General features: G+C 38.1%; 2 protein-coding genes across 7 annotated transcripts in view; both read right to left on the reverse strand.

Moving 5' to 3' along the window:
- Positions 1–17,500, reverse strand: part of LOC146463081 (uncharacterized) — a 195,745-nt gene that overhangs the window by 51,281 nt on the left and 126,964 nt on the right. The gene's annotated exons all lie outside the window — the stretch shown is intronic.
- Positions 9,263–10,198, reverse strand: LOC146463085 (uncharacterized). Its single transcript, XM_085084812.1, has one exon. It carries the CDS (start codon positions 10,196–10,198, stop codon positions 9,263–9,265), a length of 936 nt encoding a protein of 311 aa, XP_084940938.1.

Raw genomic sequence — 17,500 nt, forward strand, 5'->3', positions numbered from 1 at the left:
AACCGAGCTCATAAAGAACAGACATCGTGGATTCCAAAAACAAAGTTATCATCCAGCGTCCAATAATAACTTTGAAGCAAAGCCATTTCTCCATTAAACAGTGCCTAAAGGGGAAAAGTGTGGCGTGTAACCGCTCTAAAGAAATTAACGAGAGATTGGCTAGAGAGGCCAGGGGAAATATGAAGTTCGAGGTTAAAATAATGAATTCTTGTCAGCTGAAACCATTTCCACGATCGAAATCTTGGCCGAATTTCTTCATTGGTCCAACTTTTCTGAAGAAGAACGCTCAGCAGTTGGATAAGCCATGGTTCAATAAAACTTAAACGTTCCTTGTCCCCGTATTCATTCGAGGTTTTTCCTTTGGTATTTTGCCGATGATGGTCTGGAACATACTATCCTAACTTATTGAACAGTGGCTCTGCTAAAGTATCAATGATAAATTTACTTTCTGTGTCTAATTACCACACTTTTTCTGAAAAGTGTTTGATCGCATCGTTATCAATCGTAAATCGTCGCTCCATTTTATATTTCGCCGGATCGTCATTTACAGGAATATTGATGGCGACGTAAAAAGTCGCAATTATTGTCAATAGAATGATGATTTTATGCCTTGTTTTTATAAAAATTTTAGTCCTTCAGCCGAACAGTCCGACAAATATTCTCCACGAAAAGACGGCTGTTTTCATAGAGATTTCAGTCCTTAAGGTTAAAAGTGGCAAAAATATTCCCTAGGAAAAGACGGGTTGGTTCAAATTTAATGGAATGGTGTGATGATTTAATGCCTTGTTTTCATTAAAAAAATCATTCCTTTAGCTGAATAGCCCCACCGATATTGTTTTATAGGAAAATACGTTTGCTTTAAAGCCTCTACCCAAACATATCAATTTTGCTATGGCGAAGTGTTCAGTCTCTTGTTTCGTGTAGGGTATTTTCGACGCATTTTGCCCTATTACTCGATCGACGCCAAACTATGTCCAAGGCTGCTTCAGTTGAAGCTTGTTCCTGCCATCTCAAACATCTCCTACATCTTCTAATGTTCAATAAAGCTCAGTGTCATTTCCTTGTTTACTGTAAAGTAGGTGGTGGTCAACTAGAAAGCCTTTGCTACTTTGACCTGACCACACACATTTTATAATTTGTACTGTATTTATTTTTATCTTGTAATTATCTGTTGTAATACTGTACTTTTTATGTTAATGTTGTATAAATAGTGTGAAATAAATGAACCTTGAACCTTGAACCTTGCGAATGCAGGAAATTCTTGTTTTGATAAAATGATAATTGTCCACAGGAAGCTGTTAAGTGCATGTAGATTAATTTCGATCAAACATGACAACTTATTAAAAACGATGTTATTTTTGTGCTAAAACATCAGCTGTACCTAATTTCTGTGTCTAATTTCTTTAGTTGTTTTTATCCTTCTTCAAATTGTAAGTTTTGATCGCGAGGTCATTGAAGTTTGTCCAAAGCATCGCTCACTCGATATTTGGCATAGGAAATTTGTTTCTTTTTTTCACTAAACTAGAGAGGATGAGTTGTTAATAAAAATTAACCAGATAGAAATACGGATAACTAAACAGGAAGTGTACCAGGAATACAGATTTCTTTGTAACGAAAATGAGCTGTATTTTTATTCAAAAGATAAATTGCTTGAATTAAATGGACAACTATTAATCGAGGCGCACCAAACTTTCCTAAAATGTGTCTAAAGTATAAATAATCAACCACTAAAAATGGCAGGTGCTTAAGTAAAGTTGTTTAAAAACTGAGCTAAAACCATACGGTTTCCTTTTGTCAACTCTTTTGTCATTTAACCATCTGCATTAATAAAGAGGAACATCGCCTCATAATTTGTTTTAGTCTCTTGGTTGTAAAACAACCGATGAGCGAAACGATTGCTTTTCTAAAAGTTATTCTTCCCTTCCTTAAAATTTGCACAAAATGATCCAGCTTTCCACGTCACCCTGTAGCTCAGTGGTCAGCGACCGACCATTAAAGGGAACGTGATATGTTTGACGCGCGTTGAGAAGGAAGATAGTCCTTTCTTTCGTGGCATGTGCAATACAACATCTTTCTTTATATTTCTCTATATATATTTGAGCAAAATCGTCACCTTTTTGATTTGACAACTGTTTGAACTCATTTCTATTTATTCACGATATTTATAAGTAAGTCGCCGCCTCAATCAACTGAGTTATCGTCTTAGATCATCTTCCGGTCTCACTAACAATGATCTTCGTGGACTGAAATTTTACTGGAATGTTTAAAGAGAAGTACAAACTAAAAATCTCATGCCAGGTTTTTCTGAATGATTCAGCCTTTCAACAGCCTAACAACATATTCTACAAGAAACGATCTGCAAACCCTACCCCTAAAATGCCTGATATATTTCTGAGAGAAACCATTTTATCACTTGACTGGCTTGTAATAAAGTATTGCTACTCACCTCGTTTCTTGATAACGTGAATAATGCCAACTTGACTCCAAAACTGTCTTTAACTGGCGAGACTGGATCTTGCTGTAAACATGCCGCTCATTTGCATGAAGTTAGCTCTTCTTTCGATCAGTTTTAGTAGACAAGTCAAATTTTCATTCAAGCACAAATTTATGTGTCAACTCAAGTTAATTATTAACTGCCTCAAAAAAAATTAAATCGCATTTGTGTTTTTAGCCAGTCCAATTTGTTGCAGCCTGCGTGCAGACATCCCATTATTTCTTCTTTGAAGGGGAAAAGAAACTTCTAATGCAACACCGTTGTTAATCAAGTTTCAGTATCCTTCTATTTCTCTAGGATGCAATAATTGGCTGCTTTACAGCTGGGCATTGTTAGAATAAATTAGTGAATGAACAAGGAACCAGCGAATGAACGGACGGACCGACGGACTGACGCACCAACAAATGAAGGGTCGGACAAAATGAGCATCTAATTAACCAAGAAATCAAGGAAAAATTACGTCCGAATTCTGATACAATAAAATTACAATGCAAAGTCCAACAAGAGGCTAGGAAATTTAACGTTGCAAGTTATACTTAAACTTGTGAGCAGAAAAACTAAAATTATTATTCCTTTCGCAAAGTTAAGGTTTCCACGAAATTCTAGAGGTAATTTATGCGACATAATTTCTGAGGGATTTTTCATTCACAGATATTTTCCTTTTTTTTTCTCTTTTTCTGTTTCAGTTCGTTCAGCGGTTCCGTTTAGAGTATCATCACGAACCATTGGAGTTGATGATTGCTGTCCAGTACAACCAGATAGGATAGAGTTTGTTGACCACTTTTAACTCTCAGCGTGGCGTCTTGGCGTCATCGTTTTCATCATGCATTCAACGGGAAACAAACGAACAAATGTCTAAAAACATAATTAACTTCTAATTTTACTTATATCAACGCGGCTAATCGATTAGGCTAATCTCATTTTGCCGGAGGTTTTTTTTTAAGAATCAGTTTTCAGTGTTTGCTTGAAAAATTGGACAGATATACAGTATACAGCTCCACCCGTACAGTCAGCTTTTTTTTCACTAGTTAAATTTTCTAAATTTTCCTGATTACAGCCATCTGGATTGTGCAGCTTTGTTTGGCCCTTTTAAAATGGTACAAAGTTTTCAGAACTGATAATGAAATTTCATGTCACATGACATCATCGTCCCTCTTTTCGTACCTCGAAAGAGACAGTTTTAAACGCACTATATTTTCTCTGTTTGGGTAGCTTAAATGCTCTTGAAGTTTAGACTAAGGGGGAGGGCTGGGGGATTTAGAATCTGTCGCGTCGCCTTCTCAAGGCTCTATGAAACTAAAAAGAAGTAGAGCAAAAACAAAAAGCCGAAATTGATGGAAGATCAGTTACGATCTACCCTCGATTTCCTAATTACTCATTCAAGCAGCTTGCATGTGTAATGAAGAGATCGAAGGAAGATCGTAAAGAAGATCGATGGAAGCTGCAGAGAAAATACTTCAAGTAACACTGTCAATAGTTTTTTTATTCAATGAAACTTTCTAGAAGCTTAATAACGCCTTGAATAAGTTGTTTTGAGCCAGTATTTTAGGATCGTACTGCTCGTGAGATTCAGCACCTTTAAGCTAGGTTTAAGTGTTACTTGTACCACGAAAAAACAGTCACTGCATAGTTGATTACAACAAAATTTAAAAAAAAAAATTTCACAACACTTGTTAAAAAGGTGTATCACAAAGTAAGTAAAAATAACTTAACTATTAGAATGAATTAAATCTCGATTGTTTTTAATCGTTAAAGTTTGTTTTCTTTGTTTTTGTTGCTTTTGTGTTTGCCCTCATGCACTACATTGCAGGTAGTTCAATGGGTTTGGACACCTGGAGTCCTCTTACAAAGCTCCTTAACTGCTTTCCTAAACTCTTGCATTCTTATGGCATATATCAATGGATTGACGATAGAATTCGCATAATATAACAAGGATACCGTTGAGTGTATTGAAACGAATGTCGCAAGAGACATTTGGCTGGCTATATCGCGTACAATTGCTATCCAAATAAATGCGGGCAGAATGGTCAGGATAGAGACAACGGTAACTATGCTTAAGGTTACTGACAATTTCCTTTCCGAGGCAACTGCACTAAAATGCTGCGGAGGAGGGTTACTTTTGACTTTTATGATAATAATAACATAAGAAACAGTTATGATAAGTAGGGTAAGAAAAATGTAACACACAAGTGGATACGGAACTAATACTAACTCGAGCTCTATAAGAACAGACATTATGAATGCCAGAATTAAAGTTATTATCCAGCTGCCAATAATAACTTTGAAGTAAAACCATTTCACAATTAAGCAGTGCCTAAACGGGAAAAGTGTGGCGTGCAACCGCTCTAAAGAAATTAACGAAAGATTGGCTAGAGAGGCTAGGGGAAATATGAAGCTCGAGGTTAAAATAATGAATTCTTTCCAGTTGAAACCATTTCCAGTATGGAAATCTTGGCCGAATGTTTCCACTGGTCCCGACACTACTCCCGCCAGGAAATCAGACACGGTCAAGTTTATTATCAGATACGTAGTGCGCTTGCGTAAGTGGCGATTTCTTACGAAGGCAACAACAGTGAAAACGTTGATTATAGCGATCACAATAAATTCAGTGAGTAAAACGTTTTTCCACGCATTTTCCAACTTTTGTTCGGTTGTGTCATCAACCATGCTTCAATAAAACTAAACGTTGTTTCTCCTCGTGTTCATTCGTTGCAAGCTGAGGATGAGAAAAAAGTAAAAATCAAAGGCTGTTGTAAGCCAATTCGTGAATGCAGAAGTGAACAGTGGTAATCGTAACGCAGTACTCGCATTAAACTACGTTAAAACTAACGATTCGTGGGCGCCATGCGGGAGTGAAGTGTGACCTGAAAGGTATAAAACATTGTTTGCATTGTGTTTGGTTGGCCCAGGACTCGAAATATAAATCGTATTTAAGAAGTTTTAAGGCCCGGTTCATACGTCGAACTTTACATGAGCCGAACCTAATCATTTGGTTCGGTGCATGTAAAGATCGACGTATGAATCAGTTAGGATCGACAGATTTGTATTTAGGTCGACCCGCCGTTCTTTTTGACTGCGCCAGTCGAATAGAATGGCAAAAGTTCGACTTCGATTCAGACGTCGAACTTTTACATGTGCCGAACCAAAATGCGTACGTTACGTATAAATTATATAAAGTATATCTATCCCAGAGGTCTGCGCGTTCGATCGACTTGGCATGAGCAAAGGACTTCATTCTGAACAAGATGTCGGGAAAAGAGGAATGTGCTTGTTCTTCTTGTTTCGAAACAACTAAATATACTTGTCTGAGATTCGAAAGATTAAAAAAAGAATCTATTCTTGATGTGCACACGTACTTCAAACCGACAGAAACTTTCCAATACAGGCGAAGCGTCAAGACTTCTCAGAACAAAATCTTCAAAAACAACATTTGAAGAAAACATTACTCTATTCAAACAAGGATTATGCTGCAGAGGTTACCTCGATAACCTTATAGATAAAACTCTTTCAGAAGTCAATTTCCGCGAAAGAATGTCGGCACTACAAAACAAACAAAAAACGCGCAAAAACATTTAGCGTTTGTTACGGAATATCCTAACCTAAAATCATTCAGATGAGTAATAAATGGCACTTGATAGAAAATCAGCCTCTTCTAAGAGAGATCTACAAAGACCCTTCCCTACTTTCGTACAGAAAAGAGAGATCTTTGAAAGACGTACTCGTAAGAGCAAATTAGCATTGAAGGTCATTTTCTTACTATCTCGACCAATAGGAGCCGTGTTTGGCCTGTCTTCATTATTTTACCAAACAAGCTCTTCCATGTCAGAATTCATCTTTCCCGCCATTCTGAATCTTGTTGAGTAAAAACAACAGCCGCTGACCACGAAAATCTATTTTCTCACCTTAACTTTAATTGAGTTCGACTTCAGTTAGGTTCGACGTCTGAATCAACTGCCGAACTTAATTATTTGGGTCGACCTTAATAGGTGTTAGGTTCGGCTCATGTAAACGACGTATGAACCGGGCCAAAGAAAGTTTAAATTTTGAAAATTCTTCGGGGCCTTTGGAATGACTGGCTTTTAAGGGCGAAAAAAAAATTGTACGAAGGTTCGAACCGGGACGCTCCAGCTTCAACGACCACGCACCACGCTACTGCGCCACACGTGTTCAACTGCCAATGCAGTGATTGATTTTTGTATTTAATAGTTTTTTAGGGTGTCAAACTATCTAGCACCCGTGGCGCAACGTACGATTTTAACAGCCAAATACCTTCGGACTGCCAAAGAAGAGTACGCGAATGAGCACGGAACATCCTGAGACGTTTCTCCATCGTTTTTTGTCCTTCACATCTTGCGTGAAATTCCTGCTGACTTTGACGACAACCTCGATCTGCTTGAGCGGCTTTCAATGGCGCTTTCCCAAAATAAAAACGTGAGAAGACTATCAGTACATCGGTCAAGTGTTCTTTAGTCTATTTCTATTAATTTCGAACTCCAAAAAACGTGTTTATCTATAATTGAAGGAGGAGAGAAATATAGTGCGAGCCGCGAGGGTACGCCGTATTGAAAGTTTACAACCCATCGATGGACCGACCGGCCCAGTGACATTTGCCCACATCACGATAACTCGTTCGTTGCGCATGCGGGCATTCTCGAGTTAAAAATGATGTTCAGTCGGTTCTTACAGTAGAACTCTAAGAGTAAAATTTCATTTCTCTAACTAGACATTTCTAATAATTTATTTCAATGATTCATGCTTTTGTTTTGGTTTGGTTTCGTTTGGTTGAAGGAGAGCAGGGATTGCGCAGTGGTGAGAGCACTCGCCTCCCACCGATGTGGCCCGGCTTCAATTCTCGGACTTGATGTCATATGTGGGTTGCGTTTGTTGTTGGTTCTCGTCCTTGCTCCGAGAGGTTTTTCTCCGGGTACTCTGGTTCTCCCCTCTCCTCACGAACCAACATTTCCAAATTCCAATGCGATCTGTCGGGAATGTCCCTAATTAGTGCCCTGCCCTAAATGCAGTGACATTTGTTTCATTTTTAGATATCAGACAGATAACTCGCAGATGTTTTGTGATACATGAGCTATGCCAGTTTCCATATATGGTCATAGCAATGCCATAAACACAGTTAAAAATCATGAATGTTTGTCAAATGGGCCGGTCATAAAAACTTCAACCTGAAAGGTAAAAGACAAAGGTTCCGAAATGTTTTTCCTTTGGTATTTTGGCAATAATAGCCTGTTTGTAAGGAAAAAATTGACAAAACATCCTAACTTATTTTAACAATAGCATCTCTAAGATATTAACAATAAATTTTCTTTCTGAGTCTAATTTCCACAATTTTTTCCAAAGAGTGTTTGATCGCATCGTTATTAACCGTTGTAAATCTTCGCTCTATATTTTATTCCACGGCATCGTTCTTACTCGGGCCGTAAGGCGGAATGAGTTAAGGTTTCGGTAGCATTATCAAATTCTTTTCTTTTTTTTTTTTATTTTGGGGGTCGCGATGGGCCGAGAGATAAGACTTCGGGCCACGAGTTACTGTTCTCGGTCTCGTTTTTTGTACTGGGGTGGCACGAATTAAATTTTCGGCCGTGTTATCAAATTCTTTAAATTCGCGGTCGCGTTCTTCGTACTCGGGTCGTGAGGAGTATATACAGTATGCGAGCCAGCGAGGCATGCGAGGCATGCGAGGCATGCGAGGCAGACGTGCGAGGCATGAACAACCCCAACATAAACTGCTAACCGTTAAGCTAACCGGGGAGCTATTTAAGCTGACCTGAGTGCTATTTAGGCTAACCGGAGTGCTCTTTAGGCTAACCGTAGTGTTTTTTTGGCTAACCTGAGTGCCTCACACGTCTGCCTCGCATGCGTCGCATGCCTCGCTAACTCGCAGATTGTGCATCTCCGCCGTGAGGCGCCGAGTCTGATCGAAGTTCACCACATGACGTATCACAACAGGATAGCAGATGCAAGACACAAATGACTAAAAATAAGACTTTTTCCTCTAGAATTTATCAACTTTAACAGAAACAGCATTCGCTTACCCAGAAAGGCATTTTCTAATTCCAAGGCGAAGACTCTTAAACTTTATGCGATGAACAGATGCGAAGAAACTTAATCTGTTTATATGTCTATTTTTATAGTGTCGTTTGTGCATCTTTTAACTTTCCAAGTTTTTCAACCAATCATATTTCATCTTTTCACTACTGTCACTTTAAAATTCGACAGGTTTTTATCGTTTTTTATTTGCTTAGCTTTTTTTAGTGCCTCAAGGTTAGTTTTGTTTAACCGAAAATTTGGCAGCTAATTCAGTCTATGACCCCGCGGGCCAAGATAGATAAAGATGTCTCACGTTTGCTATAGAAAAACAATCAATGTAGAAACGGTTTCTGTCTTTAAATGAAAGGTGAATAACAAATGCTTTCCACTGAATTTCAATTAAAAAAGATACACAGCGAAACATTGAAAAACGTACAAGGATAACGTACGCGTGATGCGTAACGTTACCCTAGATCATACCGAAAATTACGATCCGTCATTGACCTGGCGTCACATACATATCAGGACCGTACAAATGGTTTCTGTCTCTAAACGAAAGGTGAAAACGTAAAGATTAAAGCCCGGGCATTATAAAAAGGATTCCTATGACAAATGTCGTTTTCCCCTGTATTTCATTCTGACTGCAAGAAATGGTTAAAATGATGTGACAGGCCTGCACTGAATCCCCTTTTGTGGTTTTGTGGTTGCGACGCATGTTTAGAGCCTTCAGAGTTTCGCTTTGACTAGTTTGTCGTTAAGCGATTTCCCTCTTTCGAAGGATATGATAGGAGGCGTTTTATATATAGTTTTCAGCAAAGGCTGATTTTGAATAAAACTCCATTCGTGCATCAGTATCTTTTTAAGTTCGGTAACTGCTGGGTGGTATGTAGTTACCAACGGTAGGATTTTCTCACGAGCCTTATGCTTTTGTTGTAGTGCCGACTGCCTTCCGGCGAAGGTGATTTCAGATAGTGTGCTCTCTATCAGATGTTTAGGGTATCCACGTGCTGTAAGACGTGTTTTGAATTTAGAGAGAGACTCCTTGAAAGCTGTTTCTGAGGAGTTAGTTCGGAGAAGTCTGATAGCTTCACCTTTGATGAAACCTCTTTTAAGACCTGGTGGGTGACAAGAGGTAAAATGGGTATATTGAAAGGTTTCAGTCGGCTTGTAATGTGTTTTGATATCAAGGAAAGATTCTTTGGAGAATCTTTCACCCTTGTGCACCACTGTGTCTAGGAATGTGATTTCCTTGTCTGAAATATCAGCCGTGAATTTGATCGTGGGATGGAAGTTGTTGGCTTGTTCTATAAATAATTCTATTTCTTGTTTATTGGTGTCCCATAGAGAGAATATGTCATCAATGAAACGTTTCCATGACAACGGTTTAATTCTGCTCTGGCCTAGTAACTCTGATTCAATTTCCGTCATGAAAATGTTGGCAAATGAAACTGCCATTTTAGTTCCCATGGCTGTTCCATGAATTTGGAGATAGTTTACTCCGTTAAACTGGAACGAGTTTTCTTTCAGAATGAGACCAAGCATTTCTTTGAGATAGTGTGATGGACTGGGAGGGCTATCATTGTAGAAACGGTTGTATGCTTTGCATACTGTATTGATACCCTCCTCTTGTGGTATATTAGTGTACAAGCTTGTGACATCCATAGATACTAAAATTGTATCGTGCGATACTTTAGTTTTTTCTATGAAGTTGATGAAATCAGTTGTATCTTTGAGATAAGATTTCTGTTTAATGGCAATAGGCTGTAGCAAACGATCAACGATGGATGAGATTCTCTCTGTTGGCTTGATTTCCGACTGAAACCTTTCAATATACCCATTTTATCTCTTGTCACCCACCAGGTCTTAAAAGAGGTTTCATCAAAGGTGAAGCTATCAGACTTCTCCGAACTAACTCCTCAGAAACAGCTTTCAAGGAGTCTCTCTCTAAATTCAAAACACGTCTTACAGCACGTGGATACCCTAAACATCTGATAGAGAGCACACTATCTGAAATCACCTTCGCCGGAAGGCAGTCGGCACTACAACAAAAGCATAAGGCTCGTGAGAAAATCCTACCGTTGGTAACTACATACCACCCAGCAGTTACCGAACTTAAAAAAATACTGATGCACGAATGGAGTTTTATTCAAAATCAGCCTTTGCTGAAAACTATATATAAAACGCCTCCTATCATATCCTTCAAAAGAGGGAAATCGCTTAACGACATACTAGTCAAAGCGAAACTCTGAAGGCTCTAAACATGCCTCGCAACCACAAAACCACAAAAGGGGAGTCAGTGCAGGCCAGTCACATCATTTTAACCTCCACCATATCTCTGTATCTATCTATTTGGGGAAATTAGCGATGCTGGAGGTTATCACTGCTAAAAGATTGTAGGCTTAGGCACCACGCAGTCAAATATGGTCCGAGTATAAGCTGAAAACAACTTCTTGTTTACAGAAATCTTGATGGCGACGTGCAATTCGCAATGAATGTCAATAAAATGCTGATTTTATGCCTTCTTTTCATAAAAATTTCAGTCCCTAAGCTGAACAATCCCACAAAACGGAAAGGAAACGAAAGTTGCTTCAAATTTAATTGTAAGATGATGCCTTTGTGCCTTGTTATGATTTTCATTCTTTAGCTTAACAGTCCCACACATATTCTATAGGAAAAGGAGTTTGCTTTAAATATAATTTAAAGTCTCAAACTCTACCCAAACGTCTCAATTTTCTTATGGCGAAGTGTTCAATTTCTTGTTTTATCTACGATATTTTCGACGCATTGTGCCCTATCAGTCAATCAACGCCAAACTATGTCCAAGGCTTCCATCGTTGAAGCTTGTTCTTGCCATCTTAAGATCTATGAATGTGGTGAATATTTTTTTTGATTAAAAATGACCGACGCGTCAAATTTTCATAGCTGTGTGTATATTAATTTCGATCAAACTTGACAATCTTTATCCACCGAATTAAAACGATGTTATTTTTCTGCTAAAATATCAGCTGTACCCATATGGAGTAAGGTGAAAGCAAGAATCTGATTGGTTGTCTAATTTTTTTTAGATGTTTCTATTATACGTTAATTTGATCGCGGGGACATCGAAGTTCGTGCAAATCATCGCCCACTAGATATTTGGCTTAGACGACGATGAATTGCTAACACTTAACAGATAGAAATACGAACAACTAAACAGGAAGTGTGCCAGGTAGATAGACGTCTTTGTGACAAAAATTTTCCGAGCTGTATTTTTATTCAAAAGATAAATTCCTTGAATTAACTGGACATCTATCAATCGAGAAACACGAAACTTTCTCAAAATGTGTGTCAAGTATAAACAAGGAACTACTAAAAATGGCAGGTGCATAACTAAGGTTCTTTAAAAATTGAGCACACTAGACTTCAAGCCCAAAACGCGTCTTAAGTATAAACAACGAACTACTAAAAATGGCAGACACATAACTAAGGTCGGTTTCCTTTTGTCAACTCTTTTGTCATTTAGCCATCTGCATTAATAAAGAAGAACATCGCCTCATCATTTGTGTTAGCCTAGTGGTTGTCTTACCTGCGGTAGAACAAATGTCTTAACTGATGAGCTAAATGATTGCTTTTCTAAAAGAAAAAATATTCTTTCCTTCCTTAAAACTTGTACTAAATGATCCAGCTTTCCACGTCACCCTGTAGCTTTCTTTATATTTCATCATTTGAGCAAAATCGTCACTCTTTGATTTGACAACTGTTTGAACTCTTTTTTATTTATTCCCGATATTTATATCTAAGTCGCCGCTTCAACTGTGTGATCGTCTTAGATCATCTTACGGTCTCACTAGCAGCGCTCTTCTTGGACTGAAATTTTACTGGAATGTTTAAAGAGAAACACAAAATAATAATCTCATGCCAGGTTTGTCTGAATGATTCAGCCTTTCATCAGCCCAACAGCGTATTCTCCAAGAAACGACACTTGCAAGAAATTTAATTGGAGTTTGTTAAACGATCTGCAAACCCTACCGATAAAACGCCTGATATATTTCTGAGAGAAACCATTTTATCACTTGACTGGCTTGTAATAAAGTATTGCTACTCACCTCGTTTCTTGATAACGTGAATAATGCCAACTTGGCTCCAAAACTGCCTTTAACTGGCGAGACTGGATCGTGCTGTAAACACGCCGTTCATTTGCATGAAGTTAGCTCTTCTTTCGATCAATTTTAGTAGACAAGTTAAATTTTCATTCAAGCACAAATTTGTGTCAACTCAAGTTAATTATTAACTGCCTCAAATTGAATCACATTTGTGTTTTTAGCCAGTCCAATCTGTTGCAGCCTGCTTGCAAACGTCCCATATTTTCTTCCCGTTAAAGGGAAAAAGAGACGTCTAACGCAACGCCGTTGTTTATCGTGTTTCAGTAACCTTCTATTTCTCTAGGATGCAGTAATTGGCTGCTTTACAGCTGGGCATCGTTAGAGTAAATTGGTGAGCGAACAAGGGAACCAGTGAAAGAACGGACGGAAGGACTGACGGACGAACGAACAAATGAAGGGTTGGACAAAATGACCATCTAATAAACCAAGAAATCACAGAAAAACTTACGTCTAAAATACAATAAAATTACCATGCAAAATTTAACCAGAGGCTAGATTATACAACGTTACAAGATATACTTAAATTTGTAAGAAGAAAAACTAAAATTATCATTCGTTTCCTAAAGTAAAGATAAAGCCGGAGGAATCAACTCTGATTGGCTATTACCACGAAATGCTCTTGATAATTTATGCGACATAATTTGTGAGGGATTTTTCATTGAGAGACGTTTTATTTCTCTCTTTCTGTTTTAGTTACTTCAGCGGTTCCGCCTGGAGTTTCACCACGAACCATTGAAGTTGCACCAAAAGATGATTGCTGTCCAGTATAAACCAGTTTTAAAAGAACAAGTCTGTTGACCGCCTTCGAATCTCAGCGTCGCGTCCTGATGTCATCGTTTTCATCTTGCATTCATCATTCCAATCTTACTGATATCGATGCGACTTCTCTAAGTCAGTATACAAGAAAACTCTATGAACTGATAAATATCTTTTAAAAAACTAATCTCATTTTGCCGGAAGTTTTTTTAATGAATCAGTTTTCGGTGTTTGCTTGACGAATTGGACAGATATACAGTATAGAGCAACAGCCGTACAGTCCGTTTTTTCTCACAAGCTAAAGTTTCTAAATTTTCCTGATTGCAGCCATCAGGATTTGGCAGCTTTGTTTTGTGCGGTTTGCCATTTTAAAATTGTACACAAAAGTTTTCAGAACTAATAAAGAAATTTCATGTCACTTGACATCATGTTCCTCTTTTCGTACCTCGAACGAGACAGTTTTAGACACACTCTATAATCTCTGTTTGCGTATTTTCAATGCTCTTGAAGTTTAGACTAAGGGCAGGGGACTGGGGTGTTCAGAATATGTCGTCTCACCTTCTCAAGGCTCCCTAAAGCTAAAAAAAAGTAGAGCAAAAAGAAAAGGCCGAGATTGATGGAAGATCACTTACGATCTTCCTTCGATTTCTTAATTACACATAAAAGCTGTAGTGAAAAGACCACAAATTACACAGTCAATAGTTCTTTATTCAATGGAACTTTCCAGAAGCTTAATAATGACGCCTTGAACAAGTTGTTTTGAGCCAATATTTTAGGATCGTACTGCTCATGAGATTCAGAAACTTTAAGCTAGATTCAAGTGTCACTTTACAGTTGATTACAACAAAATTTAAAAAAAGAACTTTCACAACACTTGTTAAAAAAGTGCATCACAAAATAAGTAAAAATACCTTAACTATCAGGATGAACCAAATCTCGATAGTTTTTAATCGTTAAAGTTTGTTTTCTTTGTTTTTGTTTCTTTTGTGTTTGCCCTCATGCATTACATTGCATGCAGTTCAATGGGTTTGCACACCCCTGGAGTGCTCTTACAAAGCTCCTTAACCGCTGTCCTGAACTCTTGCATTCTTATGGCATATATCAATGGATTGACTATAGAATTGGCATAATTCAACGTTTCGTTTATTTTTACATGTGTTGCTGCGAGAGACGTTTGACTGAATATGTTATTCTCAATTGCCATCCAAATAGATATGGGCAAAATGGTCAGGATAGAGACGACGGTAACTGTTCTTAAGGTTACTGGCAATTTCCTTTCTGATGCAACTGCACTAAAATGCTGCGGAGGAGGGTTACTTCTGACTTTTATGGTAATAATAACATTAGAAACAGTTATGACAAGAAGGGTAAGTGTAACATACTAATGGATACGGAATTAAAACTAAATCGAGCTCTTCAAGAACAGACATCATGGATGCCAAAAGCAAAGTTTTCATCCAGCTGCCAATAATTAATTTGAAGTAAAGCCATTTCTTAATTAAATTAACAGTGTCTAAAGGGAAAAAGTGTGGCGTATAATCGCTCCAAAGAAGGTAACGAGATATTAGCTTGAGGAGCAAGGGGAAATATGAGGCTCGAGGTTAAAATTATGAATTCTTGCCACCTGAAACCATTTCCACGATCGAAAGTGTAGGCTGAATATCTTTATCGGTCCCGTCACTGCTCCCACCAGTAAATCAGCCACAGTCAGGTTTATTATCAGACACGTAGTGCTCTTGCGTAAGTGGCGATTTCTTAGAAAGGCGGCGACAGTGAAAACGTTGATTATAGCTATCACAATAAATTCACTGATAAAGGCTTCTGGCCACGCATTTTCCAACTTTTCTGAAGAAGAGTGTTCGGTAGTTTTATCAGCCATACTTCAATGAAACTTAAGCGTCCCTTGTCCTCATGTTCATTCGTTGCAAGCTAAGGATAAGAAAGAAAAATGTTCAACAGTTTCTCAGAGTAAAATTCTAAGAATGATTTTTCATTTCTCAAACTAGACGTTTCTATTGATTTATTGCAATAATTCACGCTTTTGTCTCGTTTTGTTTTCCTGCATTCGGTGTGTCTTACTGATATATCAGACACATCTCTCAGATGTTTATAAGAGATGAGCTAGCTATGCTAGTGTCCATATAATGGTCATAGCAATTAATGCCCTAAACACGATGGTTAAAAACCCTGAATGTTTGTCAATTGAGCCGGGCATAAAAACTTCAACCCGGAATAAGAAAGGCAAAGTTTCCGAAGGGAGGTTTTTCCTTTGGTATTTTGCCAATGACGGTCTGTCTGTGTTAGTAAGAGAAAACAATGACATACTATCCTATCTTATTGAATACTGAGTAGCTCGCCTAAAATATAAACAATAAATTTACTTTTTGTGTCTAATTTCCACAATTTTTCCTAATAAGTGTTTGGTCGCGTCGTTTTTTAACCTGAATCGTCGCTCCATTTTTTTTTTTTTCGTCGGATCGTCATTTACAGAAATCTTGATGGCGGTCAATAAAGCCCGCGACACACTACGCGAATTTTTTCCCCCATCGCGGCGATGTGGCACTTCAACCTTGTTAAGTACAAAGTACAAACAAGACAATTCTAAAATTGGCAGTTGCTAAACTAAAATTCTTTAAAAATTGAGCTAAAACAATACGGTGTCCTTTTGTCAACTCTTTTGTCATGTCATTGGAGCAGGGATGGCGCAGTGATGAGAGCACTTGCCTCCTACCTATGTGGCCCGGGTTCGATTCCCGGTCTCGGCGTCATATGTGGGTTGAGTTTGTTGTTGGTTCTTGTCCCTGCTCTGAGGGTTTTTCTCCGCGTACTCCGGTTTTCCTCCCTTCACAAAACCAACATTTCCAAATTCCAATTCGACCTGGAAACAGTAGATGGAAGAGCCACCCCGTGGAATCCACTAAAATTCCCATTTTGTTTTTGTCATTTATTCATCCGCGCCAAGATGTTTGTTTAGGCCGTTTATTCTAATTTATGCTTTTCCTGTAACTTTCCTTATTTGCATGCTTTTTAACAAGTCTCTTGATAATGGAGTCATGATGACCCCGAAACGTCGAGCAATAAATCTTTCCTGGTTTTTTCTATGCCTTTGCTTTAGCAAATCCCTGCTGATCAAATATTTATTCATCTGTATTAATAAAGAGGAGCATCGCCTCATAATTTGTTTTAGCCTTGTAGTTGTCTTACCTGCGGTAAAACAAATGACTTAACTAATGAGCTAAACGATTGCTTTTTTTTTTTTTTTAAATAATATTCTTCCCTTCCTTAAAATTTGCACAAAATGATCCAGCTTTCCAACTTCAAAAAATGGCAGGTGCTAAACTAAAAGTCTTTAAAAATTGAGCTAAAACAATACGGTTTCCTTTTTTCAACTCTTTTGTCATTTATTTGTCTGCATTAATAAAGAGGAGCATCGCCTCATAATTTGTTTTAGCCTCGTAGTTGTCTTACCTGCGGTAGAACAACAGACTGAACTGATGAGCTAAACGATTGTTTTTCTAAAAAAAATGTTCTTCCCTACCTTAAAATTTGCACAAAAAGATCCAGCTTTCCACGTCACGCTGTAGCTCAGTGGTTAGCGACCGACCATTATAGGGAACGTCATGGGTTTGACTTTTTCGTGGCATGTGCAGTACAACATCTTTCTTTATTTTCCATCATTTGAGCAAAATCGTCACTTTTTGATTTGACAACTGTTTAAACTCATTCCGATTTATTCGCGGTGTTTATATGTACATGTAAGTCGCCGCCTAACTGAGTGATCGTCTTAGATCACCTTTCGGTCTCACTAACAATGATCTTCGTGGACTGAAATTTTAGTGGAATGTTTAAAGAGAAGCACAAAATAATAATTTCATGTCAGCTTTGTCTGAATGATTCAGCCTTTCAACAGCACAACGGCGTATTCTCCAAGAAACGACACTTGCAAGAAACTTCATTGGATTTATTAAACGATCTGCAAACCCTACCCCTAAAAGGCCTGATATATTTCTGAGAGAAACCATTTTACCACTTGATTGGATTGTAATAAACTATTGCAACTCATTTC

The sequence above is a fragment of the Pavona decussata genome, unplaced genomic scaffold (genome assembly GCF_977016875.1).
Source record: "Pavona decussata unplaced genomic scaffold, jaPavDecu1.1 SCAFFOLD_180, whole genome shotgun sequence".
In the NCBI taxonomy this organism is placed as follows: domain Eukaryota; kingdom Metazoa; phylum Cnidaria; class Anthozoa; order Scleractinia; family Agariciidae; genus Pavona; species Pavona decussata.

What these genes read in the sequence shown, in the direction of transcription:
- LOC146463085 (XM_085084812.1), bottom strand. Translation starts at nt 10,198, where the DNA reads ATGGATGTCACAAGCTTGTACACTAATATACCACAAGAGGAGGGTATC.